This window comes from Benincasa hispida, chromosome 9, assembly GCF_009727055.1.
Source record: "Benincasa hispida cultivar B227 chromosome 9, ASM972705v1, whole genome shotgun sequence".
Lineage (NCBI taxonomy): Eukaryota > Viridiplantae > Streptophyta > Magnoliopsida > Cucurbitales > Cucurbitaceae > Benincasa > Benincasa hispida.
In genome coordinates this window covers 23,177,992-23,196,832 of record NC_052357.1, presented here as the reverse complement: position 1 = coordinate 23,196,832, position 18,841 = coordinate 23,177,992, and the positions used below count along the sequence as shown (strand labels likewise).

At 34.9% G+C, this 18,841-nt stretch overlaps 1 protein-coding gene and 1 non-coding gene across 2 annotated transcripts; one reads left to right on the top strand and one right to left on the bottom strand.

The window, feature by feature from the left end:
- Positions 1 to 501: 501 nt before the first annotated feature.
- LOC120084625 lies at positions 502 to 974 on the bottom strand. Its single transcript, XM_039040433.1, has 2 exons — positions 755 to 974; positions 502 to 686 (listed from the first exon to the last, which is right to left on the bottom strand). The coding sequence occupies exons 1-2, from the start codon at positions 972 to 974 to the stop codon at positions 502 to 504; spliced, it is 405 nt and encodes a 134-aa protein (XP_038896361.1).
- Positions 975 to 5,187: 4,213 nt separating this feature from the next.
- Positions 5,188 to 5,294, top strand: LOC120087477. Its single transcript, XR_005484618.1, has one exon. It is a non-coding gene; the product is annotated as a small nucleolar RNA R71 (small nucleolar RNA).
- The last annotated feature ends 13,547 nt before the right edge of the window (positions 5,295 to 18,841 follow it).

The window sequence follows — 18,841 nt, the reverse complement described above, 5'->3', positions numbered from 1 at the left end:
TTTGCCGGAGGGATTCAGAAAGCTAGGGTTTAGTTGAAGCGTAAGAAGCCTTGGGAGATCGAAGGGGAAAGGTTTAAATAGACACATGAGTGGGAGAGGAAATAATCGGCCACACTCGCGATTCAAGGTAATGGTGGTGTACGCGCAATAAATGAGATCTGATGGAATGTCAAGTGGTGTGTCTCTTCATTATCTTAACGACAGGCTGACGTAAGGTTCCCTTACCTGCAATAAGCTTGTTAAGGATGTGTTGGGGTAATCTCTACGCACCACCAGGCTTATCGCATCACTCATCACTTAAAAACCTTAAACTCTCCCTCATATTTTGTCCAAATTTCTCAACAGTCATTGATCACAAAATCAAAAGAAAGAAGAAAAGCATAAAAAATAAAATTAATTAAGATGCAAATAATAAGAGCATAAAAGAAAGGATACAAAAAGGATATGATGTCCCTGAAAAAGATGTCATCGCTTCTTGGCGCAGGGACTCCATATGTTCAATCATTCAGGTTTTCCCAAGTCAATGGAGGTACTTTCGCGATTGAAATCACCTCCATAGTAGGGTTTTATCCTTTGGCTATTCACCTTGAATGCGTTGGTACCATCTTCATTATTCAGCTCCACTGCTCCATATGGGTAGATTTCCTTAATGATAAAAGGTCCTAACCAACGCGACTTCAATTTCCCTGGAAACAAACGCAATCTTGAGTTAAATAGTAATACTTTTTTTTACCGATTTCAAAATTTCTCTTACAGATGCGTTGGTTGTGCCAACGCTTTGTATGCTTCTTGTAAATTTTGGCGTTTTCATATGCTTGCAATCTCCACTCGTCTAATTCCAGCAACTGTAGTTTCCTTGCCTCTCCTGCAACTTCCATATTGAAATTAAGTTTCTTTGTGGCCCAAAATGCTTTATGTTCAAGTTCTAATGGCAAATGACATGCTTTTCCAAAGATCAACGCATATGAGGACATTCCTATAGGTGTTTTATATGTGGTACGGTATGCTCATAATGCTTCATCTAATTTAAGTGCCCAATGTGTGTCGAGTTAACAACTTTCTTAAGTATTGTTTTAATTTCCCTGTTGGACACTTCAGCTTGACCGTTTATCTGGGAATGGTAAGTTGTGGTTATTTTGTGATAAACATTATATTTGATCAGCAGTTTACTGATGATGCGATTGATGAAGTGAGTTCCTTCATCGCTTATAATAGCACGAGGAATGCCAAAGCGGGTAAATATGTTATTTTATAGGAACTTTGAAACAATGGTCGCATCATTGGAGGTGCATGAAACTGCCTTCACCCATTTTGATACATAATCTACAACCATCAGGATGTAATTGGGGCCATTAGAAGGTGGAAATGGTCGCATAAAATCAATTCCTCAAACATCGAACAGCTTGACCTCTACAATGACGTTTAGAGGAATTTCATTCTTTCCAGAGATGTTTCCTGTGCGTTGGCACTTATCACACTTCATGACATACTCGCGGGCGTTCTTGAACAAGGTGGGCCAGTAATACTCACTTTGCTATACTTTCGCTACCATGTGTGGGCTCCCAAAATGGCAACCGTAGGGCGACTTATGGTATTGGTAGAGAATGCGATGACATACTGTTTCAGGAATGCATTGTCTAAAAATTTGATCAGGTCCTCGTTTATACAGGTTGGGCTCATCCCAATAATAAAACTTGCCATCGTGCATGAGCTTCTTATTTTACTATGATGTATAATCTTCAGGGAACTGTTTACAGACCAAAAAAGTTGACAATGTCTGCAAATCAGGGCAAATATTCGTCAATTTTCAATATTGATTCATCAGGAAAGGAAACATTTACAGTAGGCTGGGTGCAATCGACTTCATGACTTTCAAGTCACGACAGATGATCTGCGACTTTTTTTTCTGATCCTTTTCAATCAATAATATTAGTATCATACTCTTGTAGAAGAAGTACTCATCTTATCAACCTTGGCTTGGCATTTTTCTTCATCATCAAATATTTAATTAATGCATGGTTTGTGTGAATAATGACCTTTGACTCTAAGAAGTAAGGCCTGAATAATGACCTTTGACTCTAACAAACAACTCTTTTTCAGTAATGGTGTAATTTTTTTAAGCGTTGTTAAGAGTTTTGCTTTCATAAGCGATAGGGTGCAGGATTTTATCTATGTGCTAGACTAAGATTGCGCCCATCGCATAATCGCTAGCATCGCACATTAATTCAAACGGCTTCGTCCAGTCAGGTGCGATCAAAATGGGTGCTGTGAATAGCACATTTTTTCAGTTTTTCGAATGCATTCAGACAGTTCGAGTCGAAATCAAATGGTCTATCCACTTCAAACAATAGATTCAACAGTCTAGAAATTTTTAGAAATCCTTCATAAATATTTCGTAGAAACCGACGTGCGCCAGGAAGCTTCTTAAGGTTTTTACATTGGTTCGTAGTGGTAACTTTTCGATGGCATTGATCTTTTCTTTGTCAATTTCTAGTTTTGACTTGGACACTCGATGCCAATGTACTATTCCTTCAGTTACCATGAAATGACATTTTTCCCAATTCAGGACTAAGTTTGTGTCCTCGCACCTTTCAGAATTTTCTCGAGATTTGCCAAACATATTTCGTATGTCTTTCCATAAATCAAGAAATCGTCCATGAATATTTCAACTGAGTCTTCGAGATATTTTGAGAAGATGGCCATTATGCACCTTTGAAAGGCGCTGGGAACATTGCACAGCCCGAATGGCATGTGCTGAAAGGCTAATGTCCCATAGGGGCATGTGAAGGTTGTCTTCTCCTGGTCATTTGGTTCGATCATTATCTAGTTATACTCTGCATAACCATCCAAGAAGAAAAAGTAATCATTCCCTGCTAATCTGTCTAACATTTTATCAATGAACGATAAGGGAAAGTGATCCTTTTTGGTTGCCGCATTAAGCTTTTGATAGTTCATGGATATCCTCCATCTAGTAACTATATGTATGGGTATCAACTCGTTGTTCTTGTTGGGTACAATAGTCATTCTGCCCTTTTTCAGGACGCATTGCACTAGGTTGACCCATGTGTTATCTAAGATTGGGAAAATGATACATGCATCCAACCACTTGATAATTTCCTTTTTGACCACTTCCTTCATCGCAGGGTTCAACCTGCGTTGAGGTTCAATGGATCCTCTTTTCCCTTCTTCAAGTCTTATCTTATGCATGCAATAAGATGGATTAATGCCTTTGATGTCAGCAAGAGTCCATCCAATTTCCTTGATATACTTCTTTAAGACTTTCTACTTCTTTCTCTTTTGGGAGTGAGGCTGAGCTAATAACTAGCAGGGGTCTCATCTTGTCCAAGGAATTCATATTTAAGGTGAGTAGGCATGGCTTTTAGATCCAACACATGTGACTGTTCAAGCGAAGGCTTGATCTTGCCTTCTCTTTCTTCTATACTTAATGGCTCAAAATTTTTTTGTACTTCTCTCACCGCATAACATGATTCAGGTGATGCGGTGGTTTCGTCTTCCAATTCCATACCTTCATCAAATTCAAACTTAAGCTCGCAGGGCCATTCATCCTCCAACGCAACTACCTTGCACACATCAATCTCCTCAGAATAGTTTATCATCTTCAAGATATTGAATTTCAATTGTTGTCCATTAATGTGCGTTGTAATTTCCCTCTTACATACATTAACCTGAGTTCTTCCTATAGATAGGAATGGTCGTTTTGAAATGATGGGGACATGTTTATCTTCTTCATAGTCTAATATAATGAAATCTGCAAGAAAAATGAACTTATCCACCTTGACGAGCACGTCTTTGAGCTTGCCTTTTGGGTGTACTAGAGATCGATCTGCTAATTGAAGGGTAAATGTAGTGGGCATGAGTTCTTTGATTTCCAGCTTTTTGAAAATGGACAGTGGCATGAGATTTATGCTGGCTTCTAGATCGCATAAGGCGTGTCTAATGTAAATTCCACCAATGGAGCAAGGAATTGTGAAACTCCTTGGGTCCTGCATCTTTGGAGGAATAATAGTGTTGCAATCTTGCATTAGAGCTACTGTCTCATAATTACCTAATTTCCTCTTTTTAGATATAATGTCTTTCAAGAACTTGGCATATGCTAGCATTTGTTCTATTGCCTCAATCAAAGGAACATTGATGTGCAGCTGTTTCAGTATTCTAAGAAAGCGTTGAAACTTTCATCATTCCTTTTTCTTAGTTTCTGTGGGAATGGAGGTAATTGTACCTCATACGATGCTTTTAACGTAGAAGTTGCGGCAGAATTCCTCCAAAGATGTTTTTGCTCTATATAGGCGCTTTCATCACACACATGTTTTTGCGTTTCTTCTTGAGTTTTAATAACTTTGCTTGATTTTTCCTTTCATAGTCTCTATTACGATGTGTCCACTCCTTCATGTCACCACTTGACATTGTTCTTTACCTGAATTCCCCACATTGTGAGGAATTTCAGTGGTACTTGGAAGTAAGCCTTGCATCATACTTTTCAATTCTCTTGTAATTTGACCCATTTAAATCTCAAGATTGCAAATTGACGTTGCTTGATTTTGGAGAACTATTTCATTCTTTTTTATGTATTCTTTCAATAAGTTTTCTAAAGAATAGGAAGTTGATGCTTGAGATGAGCTAGCTGCTTGTTGTTGCCCATTCTATCTTTGATGGAACCCAGGTGGTCCATCTCTTTCGGCGTTGGCTTGCTGATGTTGATTACCACCCCATGAAAAGTTCGGATGATTTCGCTAACTAGGATTGTAGGTGTTGGAATAAGGGTTATTCTTGATGAAGTAGACACATAGTGGGTTGCATGGACATACCTCAAAAGAATGAGGTTCTTCACAAATAACGCAACTTTCATTTTCCATTTGAGCAATTGCATTCACTTGCCCGTTTTTCGTACCAGATTTGGTCATTGTCATCGCCTATAGTAAATTAGTCATCACGCTCACCTGCGTTTGCAATAAGGTGATAGCATCATTATTTTGACTTCCATTATTTGACCTTGACCCATATTTACTTTCTTGCCAGTCTTCATGATTCTTTAAAATTCTATCAAGAATGTTCTTAGCCTCAATATACGTTTTATCCAAGAGTCCACCTGCTGCAACAACATTTACTGCTATTTGTGAGGCTGAATCCAAACCATAATAGAAAATTTCCATTTGCAAACAATCAGAGAGTTCATTATGTGGGAAATCTCTCATTAGCCTCTTGAATCTCGCCCATGCATCACTGGGGATTTCATTTTCTTCTTGCTGAAAGTTAGTAATTAACCTTCTTCTTTTTGCATTCTCCATCGATGGGAAGTACTTCTTTATAAACTTCTCTAATTTTCTCCCAGGATGTTATTTTACCAAGTTCAAGTGAGTATGCCCATTTTCTAGCATCATTGCGTAATGAAAATGGGAATAATGCGAGTTTTACTTCCTCTAGGGTGATGTTAGGGAATACAAATATGTTGCAGATTTCAATAAAACTTCTTAGATGGGCGTAGGGATCCTCATCGCGCCTTCTTCCAAACTAACTAGCTATCTGAATCATTTAAAGCATTACACACTTCATTTCAAATTTGGTCCCATCCAAGGCTGGTCGTATGATTCCTGGCGAGAAATCATACAAGTTGAGTGATGCATAATCCCTAATAGGTCTGTTGCGATCGTTTGCCAACATAATGGGGTTGCCAAGTGCATCATCATCATTGTTGATCACTGCTCATGGCACTTCTGGATGTTTTGCTGTTCTGCCATCCTTCAAGCTCTCATTTTCTTTTGTTTGCTCTCTATCTTCTACGAAAAGTTCTCTTAATTTCTTGGTCGTAGACAAGCTCGAGCGTGGACCCTTCGCTCATAGAACATTTGTACCTTTCTCGCAGTCAAGGTGCAATACTCCAACAATTGAGGCCTGCGAAAATAAAAAACAATAGTCTTAGCACACTTAGTTACCGCAATCCTTGACAACGGTGCCAAAAACTTGATGCATTCATACCATGCGATGAAATGAATATTAATTGTGAGGCTATAATGCACTGTTTTATCTAATTAAACCCAAGTGCAAGCTCAACTAGAGTCCTGGTGAGTTTAGGGTCGAACTCAAGGATTTCTTTTTAAGTATGCAATGAAGTCTAATGCTTTCATCTTGGCACAATTGATTACAAATTAGATTGATTTTTTATCTTACTAAAATAAGTTATGTGAGGTGGGGTTTATACTTTAAGTAAACCAGTATATGCAATGGTTGTGAAATGTAGATATGCGATGATAGGGTTGAGAAGAATAATCACTTAACACTCCCTAAACAAATATATAAATCACACATTCAAGTGATGCACTCAAGATTAGAACTTACACTTCTCAATGTACATGGCCACACTATCCTATCTCTAGGATGCATGTGATGAGTGTGTAATGCAAAAGATGTTACTCATTTCTATGGAACCTCTCTTCTCGTTTTATGAGTTCTAAATATCTAATTCTCTCAAACTGAGATTTAATCTACTTAGGGTAATCTTTCGAGTTATCCAAGTATTTTACCAGACATACATAAAATAAGTAAAATGCATGGTTTAAATATTGGTTAGTTCATGTTAGCTAGATGCTTATCAACCCATGAAAGATTTAGCTACTCACGATGAATAAAGAGAGTATGGATGAAAGTTGAAACAAATATGTATTCATATCAAAGAGATGTTTGCAAAGCTTAAACAATACAAATACATTTAAGATAAAGAATAGAGAAAGGGAGTCAAGCTGTGGTGCACAATTTCTTGTTTCCCTCGGCTTCCTCAATTACTGTTTTACTACAAGTATTGAAAGATGGAGCTCCTCTTCTACTTCCACAGGAAACCAAAGCTCTCACAGAGGTTTTTGAATGGATGTAAGAAAAAAGGCTTCTTTAATAGAATTTTTACTCTTGTTTCTTCTCTTCGAAAGTTCTCTTCCTAAGAGTTCTCCCCTCTAAAAGTTCTCTCTTGCATGGCAATTTCATGGCTATTTATAGACAACGAGGATAACTTTTCTTATATTGCTTATGATTTTATTGATAAGATGCATTAAATTCCATACCCTGATACGCCGCCTGCTGCACGTCAGAAGTTCATTGGTTCTGCAGCTAAGAGATCTTATCAGCCACCACCTCAATCTTTGATTTGACCTCCACTGCCCAAGTGTTGCGCCATGTCTCATTGCCTGCAGTCACCAACTTGTCTAACTATATGATCATGTGTAAGCATTGAGATTTCTCATTTGATCACATCAACAATCATTTTGCACTTAAACAAAATGATTTTAGCTATAAAATAGACAAATTAGGCGTGGAGTGTGTGCGATCGCATGCTGCAATTATTTCTATGAATTTTCTTAGCAAATCGTTGCATTTTCATAGCTTTTTCCTAATTGTTATAGATAAAAAATGCAGAATAACTTGTATTTCTACAAGTTATCAAGGAGTAAATAGAATAATGAAAGAAATTAATGAACTAAGAAAAGGCCAATAGATAGTAGAAGAACAAAATCTTTTGAAATAAGGCCAAGAAGAAATCTAAAGAATGTTGAGGTCAATTTTGGAAAGCCTGAATGGTACAATTTCATTAGAAAATTTTCCACAACAACAACAGCAGAAAGAAAAAGAGCATGAAGAAGGTAGAAAAAATTAAACCGCCTTCTTGTAGCCTTCAAATTTTGGAAGAAAGTGATGATATTGATACAATGGTTGACTATGCAATAACATATTTATCTGGGGTAAGTATTTGCTTTGTTTAAATATAACCACACTTTATTAACTAAAACTGCTTTTCGTTGTAGATTTAAGTTGAAAATGAGACATACGTAAAATAGATAGCGATAAGTCTTATTTGTGTCTATCCTAGATAGACAATGATAGTCATCTATCACTTTCTATCTTAATATTATGATTTTTAAGTTTCTTACTTTCTTTCTTTCTTACGTTAAAATAAATGTAACCATACATTTACTAACTAAAATTTGTTTTCTTTGTAGATCCAAGTTCAAAATGAGAGATAAAGGAAAAGTATGTGATAGACAATGATAGTCCTCTATCACTGTCTATCTCAATATTATGTTTTTTAAGTTTCTTACTTTCTTAGATAGAAAACAGTAGATTCTTAGGTAGAAAACAATTTTGTAGGAAACTAAGATGCAAGCACAACTTCAAATACAAGATGATTTGGATCTATTGCAACTATAGATTTGGAAACACCAAAAATACAAGAGTTTCCTGAGGTTTGATTCTTTTCTTAAGCTACTTTTTGTTCAAACACAATATTGGGAATATCCTAAAACTCCTAGTTCGTGTTAAATATTCTATTTTATCAATAATAATGACATGTTGATTTTGCACCTTATTATAAAAATCCAATAAATGCATCCTTAGCTATAGTCTGAATGTTGTAACTTTATGTTGTGACATAAACAAGATCAAGTTGATAGTATATAGCCTAAATGGTCTAATAAGTATATGGATGAAATTGGGTATCTCATCTTAGTAATACTATTGGATGCGGCCCACTCTGTAGTTGTTACAAGAAGTTGTAAGGTGCTACAAACGATGTGATCCACAAATCGTTCATGTTGAGACATGAGAGTGGGGGCATCCTATGCAATGAGTTTGCATATAGACTGGACCACGAAAATAGTCACTTTTCTTTATAATGACCGTTTACTATTAAAATTGACTATTTCATTTATTATATAACCTAGGTTAACTCGATCTTAATCCTGAGCTAGCTATGAACTCCTGTTTGTTCGAAATTATCCTTTGATCTGCAAATGGTGAGAGTAGTCCAATAGCACTACTCAATAAGCTTACCATTTTGGGGATAAGACCGGATGAATAGCTAGGGACATAGCCTTGTAAGATGGAATCACTTCTACCCTATTTAGGGTTAGCAGATAGGTTGTTCTCTTAAGTACTGACTCTAGGTCTTGAACAATCGGGGCCCCGCCTTCTCATGATAGAGAAAGGATTTGATTCATAGAGATTTTGAATCAGAATTATTCATTAGAGGATCAGTAGGAACTTAAGAAACAAGATGTAGTCACAGGGGTAAAACGATATTTTTGACCTAGCTGTGATTACGAACAACCTGTGAAGGATCGACTTACTAATTATGGTTATTAAGTGGACATAATATATCTACAGTGAGGGGAGTTCAACTATGGGTTATAGTGGAGTGTCCCATTAGTTAACAAATGGGGGTTAGATTGGACTAATGAGTTTAGCCGATTAATCTCGAATCGTTGGAGCTATGATCTGTAGGTCCACGAGGTCCCCCTATTAGCTCGTAAATGAATAAGCTTTAGGGTAGCTTGAAAAATTAATTTGAAACGTTCAAATTAAATGGACAAGAGAAGAAATATTTAAATATGATTTAAATATATAAAGATGATTATTGTGCAAAAATTAATTTAATATTTGATATTAAATTAATTATTTTTTTAATTAATTTATAGAAAATCAAATTATGAATTAAAATGATTTATTATCATTTTTTGTTTTAAAAAGAAAATGGAAAATCGTTTGCATGTTGCACAAAAATGGAAAATGGGTATTTTCCATTACCATCATCTTTATGCTCACACAAAAAGCATTATCTTCTCTACTTTAATTCTCTAAGCATGAGCTGCAAGCCATACACTCCATATCTTTGCATGTTCATCATATATATATAAAGAAGATTGGAGTTATTGGAGGAGGGAGAATACAGAATTTTGAGAGAAAATTTTCTGAAGAAGAAGTTGTCTTCTTCAATCAAGCTGCTGTGAGTTTCTCTGGTTTCTTCACATCTTCAAGCTGTTCTTGAGTCCCATAATTCTGCCTAAGGCTCCAAGAGCATAGTAAGGAAGGCTTTGAGGTGGTTTACGTTGATAACAAGTGAAGACAGCAGCTGAACAGGCGTTTTCTTGGAGAGTTCATCAAAGGTATGTTCATAAAACCCTTTTTTTTTAGAAGAGCATGCTTTAGTATTTGCTAAAATTAGTGAATTAGAAAGCTTATGGATCCTTGATACTTCCACTGCATGTTGTTTTACTCTTTCACACAAGAGTTGATAGACAGAGATAGACTACTATCAGTGTCTATCGTGGGTAGACACTAATAGGGGATAAACATTGATAGTTTTCTATCACTTTTTATCTCAGATAGACAGTGATAGTCCTCTATGATTGTCTATATAAGTTAGATAGTGGTAGCCCTTTATCACAGAATATTAAGCTTTTTAAGATTATTACTTTCTATCATATGCTTGTAGGTAGGTGAAGCTAAAGAAGACGTTGAAATTGAATCAACAAAGGAAGAAGATGAAGCCGAGGAAGATGCTGAAATTGATAAAGAAGAAGAAGAAGCTGAAGTAGAAGAAGTTGAACAAGAAAAGAATAAAAAAAGAGAAAAAAATATCAAAACATAGAAATGAGAAAAAAGGTAAATATAATCGTCTAATACATGATGATAGACAATGATAGTACTATGATTGTCTATCATTCAATGTTCTTCTTATAAACTCCAATATTTTCTTACAGTAAATCAATGAAGAAGAGAAAATTGAGAAAGAGAGAGAAGATGAAGAGCAAGTAGAAGAAGAGGAAGAGAAAGTGGATGAAGAGCAAGTAAAAGGAAACCAAGAAAAAGTAGATGAAGATCGAGTAGAAGAGGAGCTAAATGAGGAGGAACAAGTTTAGAAAGATCACAATGAAGAGGAAGATATTGATGAAGAAGATAATGAAGAGATTCTTTTTCAGAAGGAGAGATCAAAGAGAAATCAGAAACGAAAGAAGTTATTGATGAAGAAGCCAAAATAGAAGAAGAAACTAATAGTGAAGAGGATGGAAATGAAGAGATTCAAACAAAAAGAAAAAAGAGAAAACATAAGGGAAAACAACCAGAGTAGGGGAAGCGTAAAAGATTTAGACCAAAGGTGCTAGAAGACACACACTTTCAGAAGGAGAGACCAAAGAGACAGCAAAAACCAACCAAAAAAGCATTAGACAATCAAAATAAGAAAAACGTCTCTCCAAAGAAGAAAACTGAAAGGAAGAAACTTGAGAAGAAGAACGAAGTACAACCTCGAACTTCAACTCAAGAATATGTGAAATTGATGATGAACACTGCTCCAAGCTTCAGCTTGAAGATTTCTCAAACTCAATCTCAACCTAAATCCCAATCTCAATCTCAGTCTCAATCTTGATTATAGAATTATTTTGTATAGTTTGTAAAGCTTCAAGTTGAACATTTCTTTATACTTGGTTTCCTATTTTATACAGTTTGTAAGTTTCTTTCTACTTGTTGACAATTAACTACTTCTGGAATTTATAAAATTAACATGTTTTGTTTATTGTCTTGTTGTGCATTGATGATTATTTAATAATGTACTTGTTGGTACATAGTTCTACTGAGTCTATCTATTGATACATGGTGATAGATTACTATCACTATCTGTCGTAGGAACTTTAGCAACTATATAAAAAAAAAAAACTTTTAACATCAATACATACTTGTCTACTTTGAATTGAGATAGACAGAGATAGAGTACCATTAGTGTTTATTAAGGATAAACAGTGATAGACCTCTATTAGTGTCTATCTGAGATAGACAGAGATAGAGCACTATTAGTGTCTTTCTGGGATAGACAATGATAGAATACTATCAATGTCTATCTGAGATAGACGGTGATAGAGTTCTATCATTGTCTATCTGAGATAAATAGTGATAGAATTCTATCAATGTCTATCTGAGATAAACAGCAATAGAGTTCTATCATTGTCTATCTGAGATAAATAGTGATAGACTTCAATGAATGGGTTTTTAAAGGATGGCTGACTCCAATGAATGATAGAGTTCTATCATTTAATGATTTGACTTAGAAGAGGAGGGATGTAGTTACAATGAATGTGCAATGTACAATTAGGAAAACAATCATGGTCTGTGTATTTGGTGATAGACAATGTTGCAAAGATATGGATCTATCTATATACACAGTGATAGACTCAAATAGTTGTCTATCTATGTCTATCTACTGATTTTCTTATTGAAGTTCACCTACCTGATATAAGTAGATAGAGTCAAATAGACACTATCCATGCCTATCACTGATAGTTTTTGTGTTTCTTCCAATTCCATTGAAAAGTAAAGGTACTATTTATTTACAACTCTAGAACAGAATAAATCAGAAAATATCATTCATAAACTCTAATGTCAATCCATCTGTCTATACATTTACAATGCAAAAATAATGATTACATCATTTGATTAATTGGTACAAGTTGGCAAGTCCTACCATTGTGACCTTTACGATTGCAATGAGTACATTTAGATGAACTTTCAAATTCATTTACAGATGAAATTCTTTGTTTTCTAGGTCTTCCAGCTAGATGTTTAACAATAAAAGGTAATTTTTTCATGACATCATCTTTAGCTTTCCAATCCAAATGAACTCCAATAGGTCGAACACAACCACCGTATGCTGCTGACAATGTTCTTCTACAATAAAAGTTAGTTACAGAAGAATAGGTATCTAAATTAAGCATTCAGAGAACAGCAAGTGCATGTGCACATGGAATTTCCTCAAAATCCCATTCTCGACAATTGCAAGATCACAAGTCTAGCTTCACTATGAACTATTTATCTCCATCCATTATCTTGTATTCATTGTTGTTAATGGGATCAACCTAATAGATAAACACGAGAAAGGTAATTACTATCAACAAATATTCAAGAAAAAAGGTAATTACTGTCTATCTAAAATAGATGTTGCATTCTGTACATGTGATGAAATAATAATACTTATGAGATTTAACACTTAGTTTTCTTTAGTCAAACCCAAGTACAAATTTGACCAAAGATCCTGGTGAGTCCAGGGTTGAACGCAGGGATTACTTGTAAGTATGGATGAAACTAAAAAATGATCTTAGCGCGAGTTTAAAATGTTCAAAGAAGTGATCGAATAAGCAAACTTAAACCTAAATATGCGATGGGGATTGTGCCTAAAATGAAGCAGTGCGAGTTGGATAACAACTATGCGATAGGAAGGTTGAAAAGAGTTTTTACTAACATTTTCTAAACAACTAGAAGAAATATGCGATCAAGCTATACACTCAATATTACGACCAACACTTCTCAGTGTTGTTTTCCATATTATCTTATCTCTAAGATGCATGCGATAGGTATAATATGCAGAGAATGTACTTATTTCTAAGGAACATTTTCTCTCGTTTTATGAGGTCTTAATCTAAATTCTTTTAAACTTAGATTAGCTATACTTAGAACAATTTCTCAATTGATTCAAGCAACAAATATAAGCATGCATAAAATAAGTTGAATACATGATTCCTCCAATTATTTAGTCGTGTTAGCTACAATATTCTCAACCCATAAAGCGATTTAGCTATGCATGATATTGGTGAAAAAGATAGACAAGATGTATAATAAGCATGTATTCATATTGAAATTCTGAATTTACCAATACAAGAAATACAATACAAATACACAAACAAAGAGAAAGGGTCAGAGAGTCACACCGTGGTTTGCAATGTCTTGCTTCCTATGACTTGTTTTACAGCTGCTTCCTTATAATCGAATATAATTATCTTCTTCTTTCCCTAGAGTCCTAAGCTCTCACCAAGGAGTTTCTATGGAATATTGATAGAGGTTTCAAGCAGAATCCCTTCTCAAGGTATTCTTCTCGTCTCCCACAATGTATCCCTGATATATGGCACGATGTATATTCATTAACTAAGAACTCCTTCTGCATGGCATTTGCATGGGTATTTATAGGCGTTCGCGAGCACTGCTTTTCTTAAACTCATGATTGCGTTGATGGGGCGCATTAAATTCCATATCCTACCATGCCGACTGCAACATGTCAGTGGTTCATTGAATCTTAAAAAAAAAAAAGTTTTCCTGTCGACCACCAACGCAACTTGTGATGTGACACCCATCGCCCATGTCATGTCATGCTTTAACGCTTGCAGCTTATGCGATCTTCTTTCATTTTATTCTCAGGCCACTTCTTGCTTTGAACGCATTGATGGGCATGCAATCACGCGATCATCAGATTGCTGAAGGATATACTGCATAGAAATAGTGAAATTAGTCTGAAATTTAAATATGTTATGCGTTAGAAGTATGTGATCGCATGCTTTGCTTCTTGTATAAATTTATTGGTAAAAATTATACAAATTGCATGCCTTTGCCTTATTATTTTAAATGGAAGAGATATAATAACTTGTATTCTTACAAGTTATCAATAGACACTTAATATACTTGTCTATCTAAGTCTATCTACTGATGTTGGATTCAGGAAGCAAGCAACGAAAGTAAAATGGGATCATTAAGCATTCTAATTCATTAATTTTGGCTTCAAACTAAGCATGCTCATAAATTAAAACAAAGTTTCAACACTAACCTTTGAAGTACCTTTGATTCACGGTCTTTCGCTGAATTTTCTTCTCTACTATCTCACGGTCTTTCGCTCAATTTTCAATTTTCTTCTTTTTATCTTCCAAAACCAAAATAAACATATTAATAAAAAAAATCAAACCAATAATTAATTTTCTAATAAAATTAATAAATTAATTAAACAATTTAATTAATTTAATTAATTTAATATCAAATATTAAATTATTTCATCACCAAATCCACTACCACGAATATTTATTCATGAATTTAATATTTAAATCATATTTAAATAATAATCGTTTCTCCAATTCCGTTTAATTCTAAAATTAAACGTGTAATTATATCACATATAATTACTAATTCCCTTAATTCTAATTTGAATGTTTCAAATCAACTCATTACGCTACTCTAACACTAATCCGTTTGTGAGCTAGTAGGGGGACCTAGTGGACCAACAGATCATGGGCTCCAACGATCCGAGATTAATTGCCTAAACTCTTTACACAAAATTAACCCTCATTCGTTAACTACTGGGTCACTCCAGTAAAGCTCTAGTTGCACTCCCCTCACTGTAGATATATTGTGTCCACTCGATATAACCATGATTAGTAAGTTAACCCTTCACAAGTTGTTCGTAAAAACAGCTAGGTCAAAAGGCTATTTTACCCCCAAGATTACCTCTTGTTCCTTAAGTTCTACTGATCCTCTAATGAATAATTGGTTTATGATCCGATCATGAAACCGAGTCCCTCTCGGGCCAATGAGAGGGTGTGGCCCCTTGTTCAAGACCCAGAGTCAGTACTCAAGGGAACAACCTCTCTACTATCCCTAAAAGTGGATAGGAGTCAATTCCATCTTGCACCCTATGTCCCCAGCTATCTACCCAGTCTTACCCCTGAAATGGGAGGCTTATTGAGCCGGTGTTGTTGAGCCAACCCTTACCCATGCAAATCTAAGGATAATCCTGAATAAATAGGAGTTCATAGTTAGCTCAGGATTAAGGTCAAGTTACCTAGGTCATCATTTTGAAATATTCAGTCTTAAACAGTAGACAACGTTATAAAGTAAGATTGACTAATTTCGTGGTCCGATCTTGTGTAAACTCATTACACAGGATGCCTCTACTCCTCATGTCGTCACATGTACAAATTAGGATCACTTCGTTTGTAGCACTTTACAACACTTTGTAATAACTATAGAGTGGATCGCATCCAATAGTGTTATCAGAATAAGGCACCCAACCTTATTCATATACTATAGATCATTTTGACTATTTACTCGAACCTGATCCACTTTTATGTCTCCACATAAAGTTCAAGTACTCAAATAATAGTATGGATCTGTTAGTTCATTGGATTTATTTCTAAAATGAAATAAGCAATTCATTTATTCAATAACAAATGATTGAATTTTCAAAATAAGTTTATTGTTTACAAACCACGAGTTTTAGGACATAAAACCCAACAAACTTCTACTTGAACTAAAACTCCAGTGGTAACAAATATATGAATATATAATACTGAGTTTTTGAATTTTATGAAGAAATACAATAAACTAGGGCATCACACACCCATGGTTTGCCTTTAGGTATCATATACCCATGGGTTTTTCTCCCACTTGCCCTAGGTTATATACCTTGTAGTCCTAATCTTACTAGGAGATTCTCAAACACTTTAGCCAAGAGAATCACTGTAAACACGTTAATATACAATGGACTTCTTATTAAACTATGTAGAGAATGCATCTTATTTGCACAACTATTGTTTCTCAATACTGTCACCAAGACTTGATGACTCAAGTTTCCATTAAACCCAAATAATGGCTAGAAAGTCATACATTCCTCCCACTATATCGAGGTACCCTCAACTCTTTGAGTAAGATGTATTTAATCTGTCTAAACAAATTTTGTTTACAATATCTACTTTAATTAATAACTCTTATTAATGAACACTTGCTTTTATGGAAACTAAATAATACATGGTGATCTCTTATACTTTTATATTAAAATTTAGTGTTTGTCAATACAAACACTTGATTTTTATTTTACATGAAAATATACTACTTTTTGGATTGCCTAGAAATAGGCATGCTATTTGAATAGTATTCCAATACTTAAGGTTTTGACACTAACATATGTGCTGGATTTCTGAATTATGTAAATATCTTTTACATCTCATAAACATCTTTTATGTGTTCTCCACACATATAGAGTTTCAGAAAAACCTTTAAGATTGAAATAATGTTCAAAACAATTAAGGCAACTAGATGTAGAAAGTTTTCACTTGATTTCATGTTCTATCCGAATAGCTTTAGAAATCTCAAACTTTCTATATTCTTTACTTTGATCCAATCGAAGTATTCTGGATTTTATTTTACCTAACAAGTTTTATACACTATGAACTTTTCAAGTGTTTTAAACTTATCATTTAGGTTAAATAACAATTTACCTTTATTGCTTGCTAGCCGTTTTTAAATATCTAAATATTTGCAAATAGATTTTAACTAGGTTGGTTCTAACATAAGTTGCTTTATAGTAGAACAAATATAACTTTTTCTAATGAACATTTCATTTATAACAAAAAGTTTCTACAATTTGTTCTCTACAACAAGATAAAATAACTTTCATTGCAATAACAAAAAGTAACAAGTTTATCTTCTGACATCAACTACAACTCCTACAGGTTGTTCTGAGAAATATCGTTCAAAACTTTGAGTTTACAAGGAACTAATTTCCTTGTCTTGCTTTCTTCACTCTTTTCTCTACAAGGTATTGTGGGCAGTTTCTCTTCCAGTGCCATTCTTCACTGTAGTGGAATCATTTTCCTTTATCTGCAACATTTGCCTTGCCCTTTCTACCAGTAGTTTTCTTCTTCCCTTTCCCCTTATTTTTCTTTACCGGAATACTCTTATTCTTTGAAGAAGAGGCAATATCAAGCTTTTTAGAGGGTGATCCTCTTTTTTCAGCAGTAGTAACATTTACTTCTGATTCCAGTCCTTTAGCCGTCATCATGGTCTAGTAAACCTATAGCTTATTAAGAAATGTAATCAAGTTATATTCTATTTTATTCATCAACGCGTTCGTATAGAAATGCAAGAAACTCTTCAGAAGAGATTCAAGAATAAAACCAACTTGACTCTTCTCATCAACGACAGTACCGTTTACTTCTGCCACATTAAAATGGACCATCATGTCTAGGACATGTTCTCTAACAAAGGCCCCTTCTTTCGTACGAAAGTTGTAAACGTATTTGATAGCATCATGCCTCAGGGAGAAAGACGGTTATCCAAATATCCCACGCAGAGATTCCATAATCTCCATTACTCATACTCTCATGTTTCTTAGCCAATACATCAGATATGCTGGCAAGGATATAGGCATGAGCCATGTTAGCCCTGATCCATCTGTCATATGCATCTCAAACATTTTGGTTTGCATTTGAGATAGGAGTGGGAGGACACTCCTCTGTTAAAACGAATTGTGGGTCATCTATCACCAATATAGTATTTAGGTTTGGTTTCCATGTAGCATAATTATCTCCATAAGTTTATCAGAAGCCAATAGTTGTAGTAAAGAACTTGTCATTCTAAAAAATATAAACAAATTTTATTAGAGAATTGCTTTTAAATCCAATCAAGTTTCAACAAATTTTATTAGACAAGTTTGTCTTATAGCACATCCCTACTTATTACATATCTATCTTCTTGATGCCAAAAAAGGTGATCCTAATTGTTGAAAGATTAATGAGGAATTTCTTTTGGGAAGGACATTCAGGAGGCAAATTGAACCATTTAGTTAAATGGGACATAGCTACTGGAATGCAAGAAGATCGTGGGCTTGGTATTGGAGGTTTGAAAATTAAAAATCTGTGTCTTTTGGCTAAGTCGGGGTGGAAACTTATCAACGATGAGAATTCATCATGAAGCCAAGTTGTTAAAAGTATTCATAGTAGAAGCTTATTTGGTTGGCATACCAATGGAAAAGTTAATTGCAACCTTTGTAGTCCATGGATTAGTATATCAAGGACATGGTTAAGAGTTGAATCATTGGCACCTTACAAAATTGGCAATGGTAGACGGATTGCTTTTTGGCATGACCCTTGGGTGGATAAAACACCTCTAAACACTTCCTTTCCAAGACTCTACAATATTTCTTTAAAATTGAACGGAGCTATCCATGAATATTGGGATTTTGTTCTTGATTCTTGGTCCACTTACTTTCGAAGACTACTCAAGGAAGAAGAAATAGATGATTTTCAACTCCTTATTGGTAGTGTCTACAAAATCACTCACATCAAATCAAGATAAAAGACTTTGAGAACTAGAAGAAAATGGCTCTTTTTCGATGAAATCCCTTGTCAAACTTCTCTCCTTGGCCTCTCCCATAGGGAAACAATTGGAATTGGCACTGTGGAAAACTAAAAGCCCA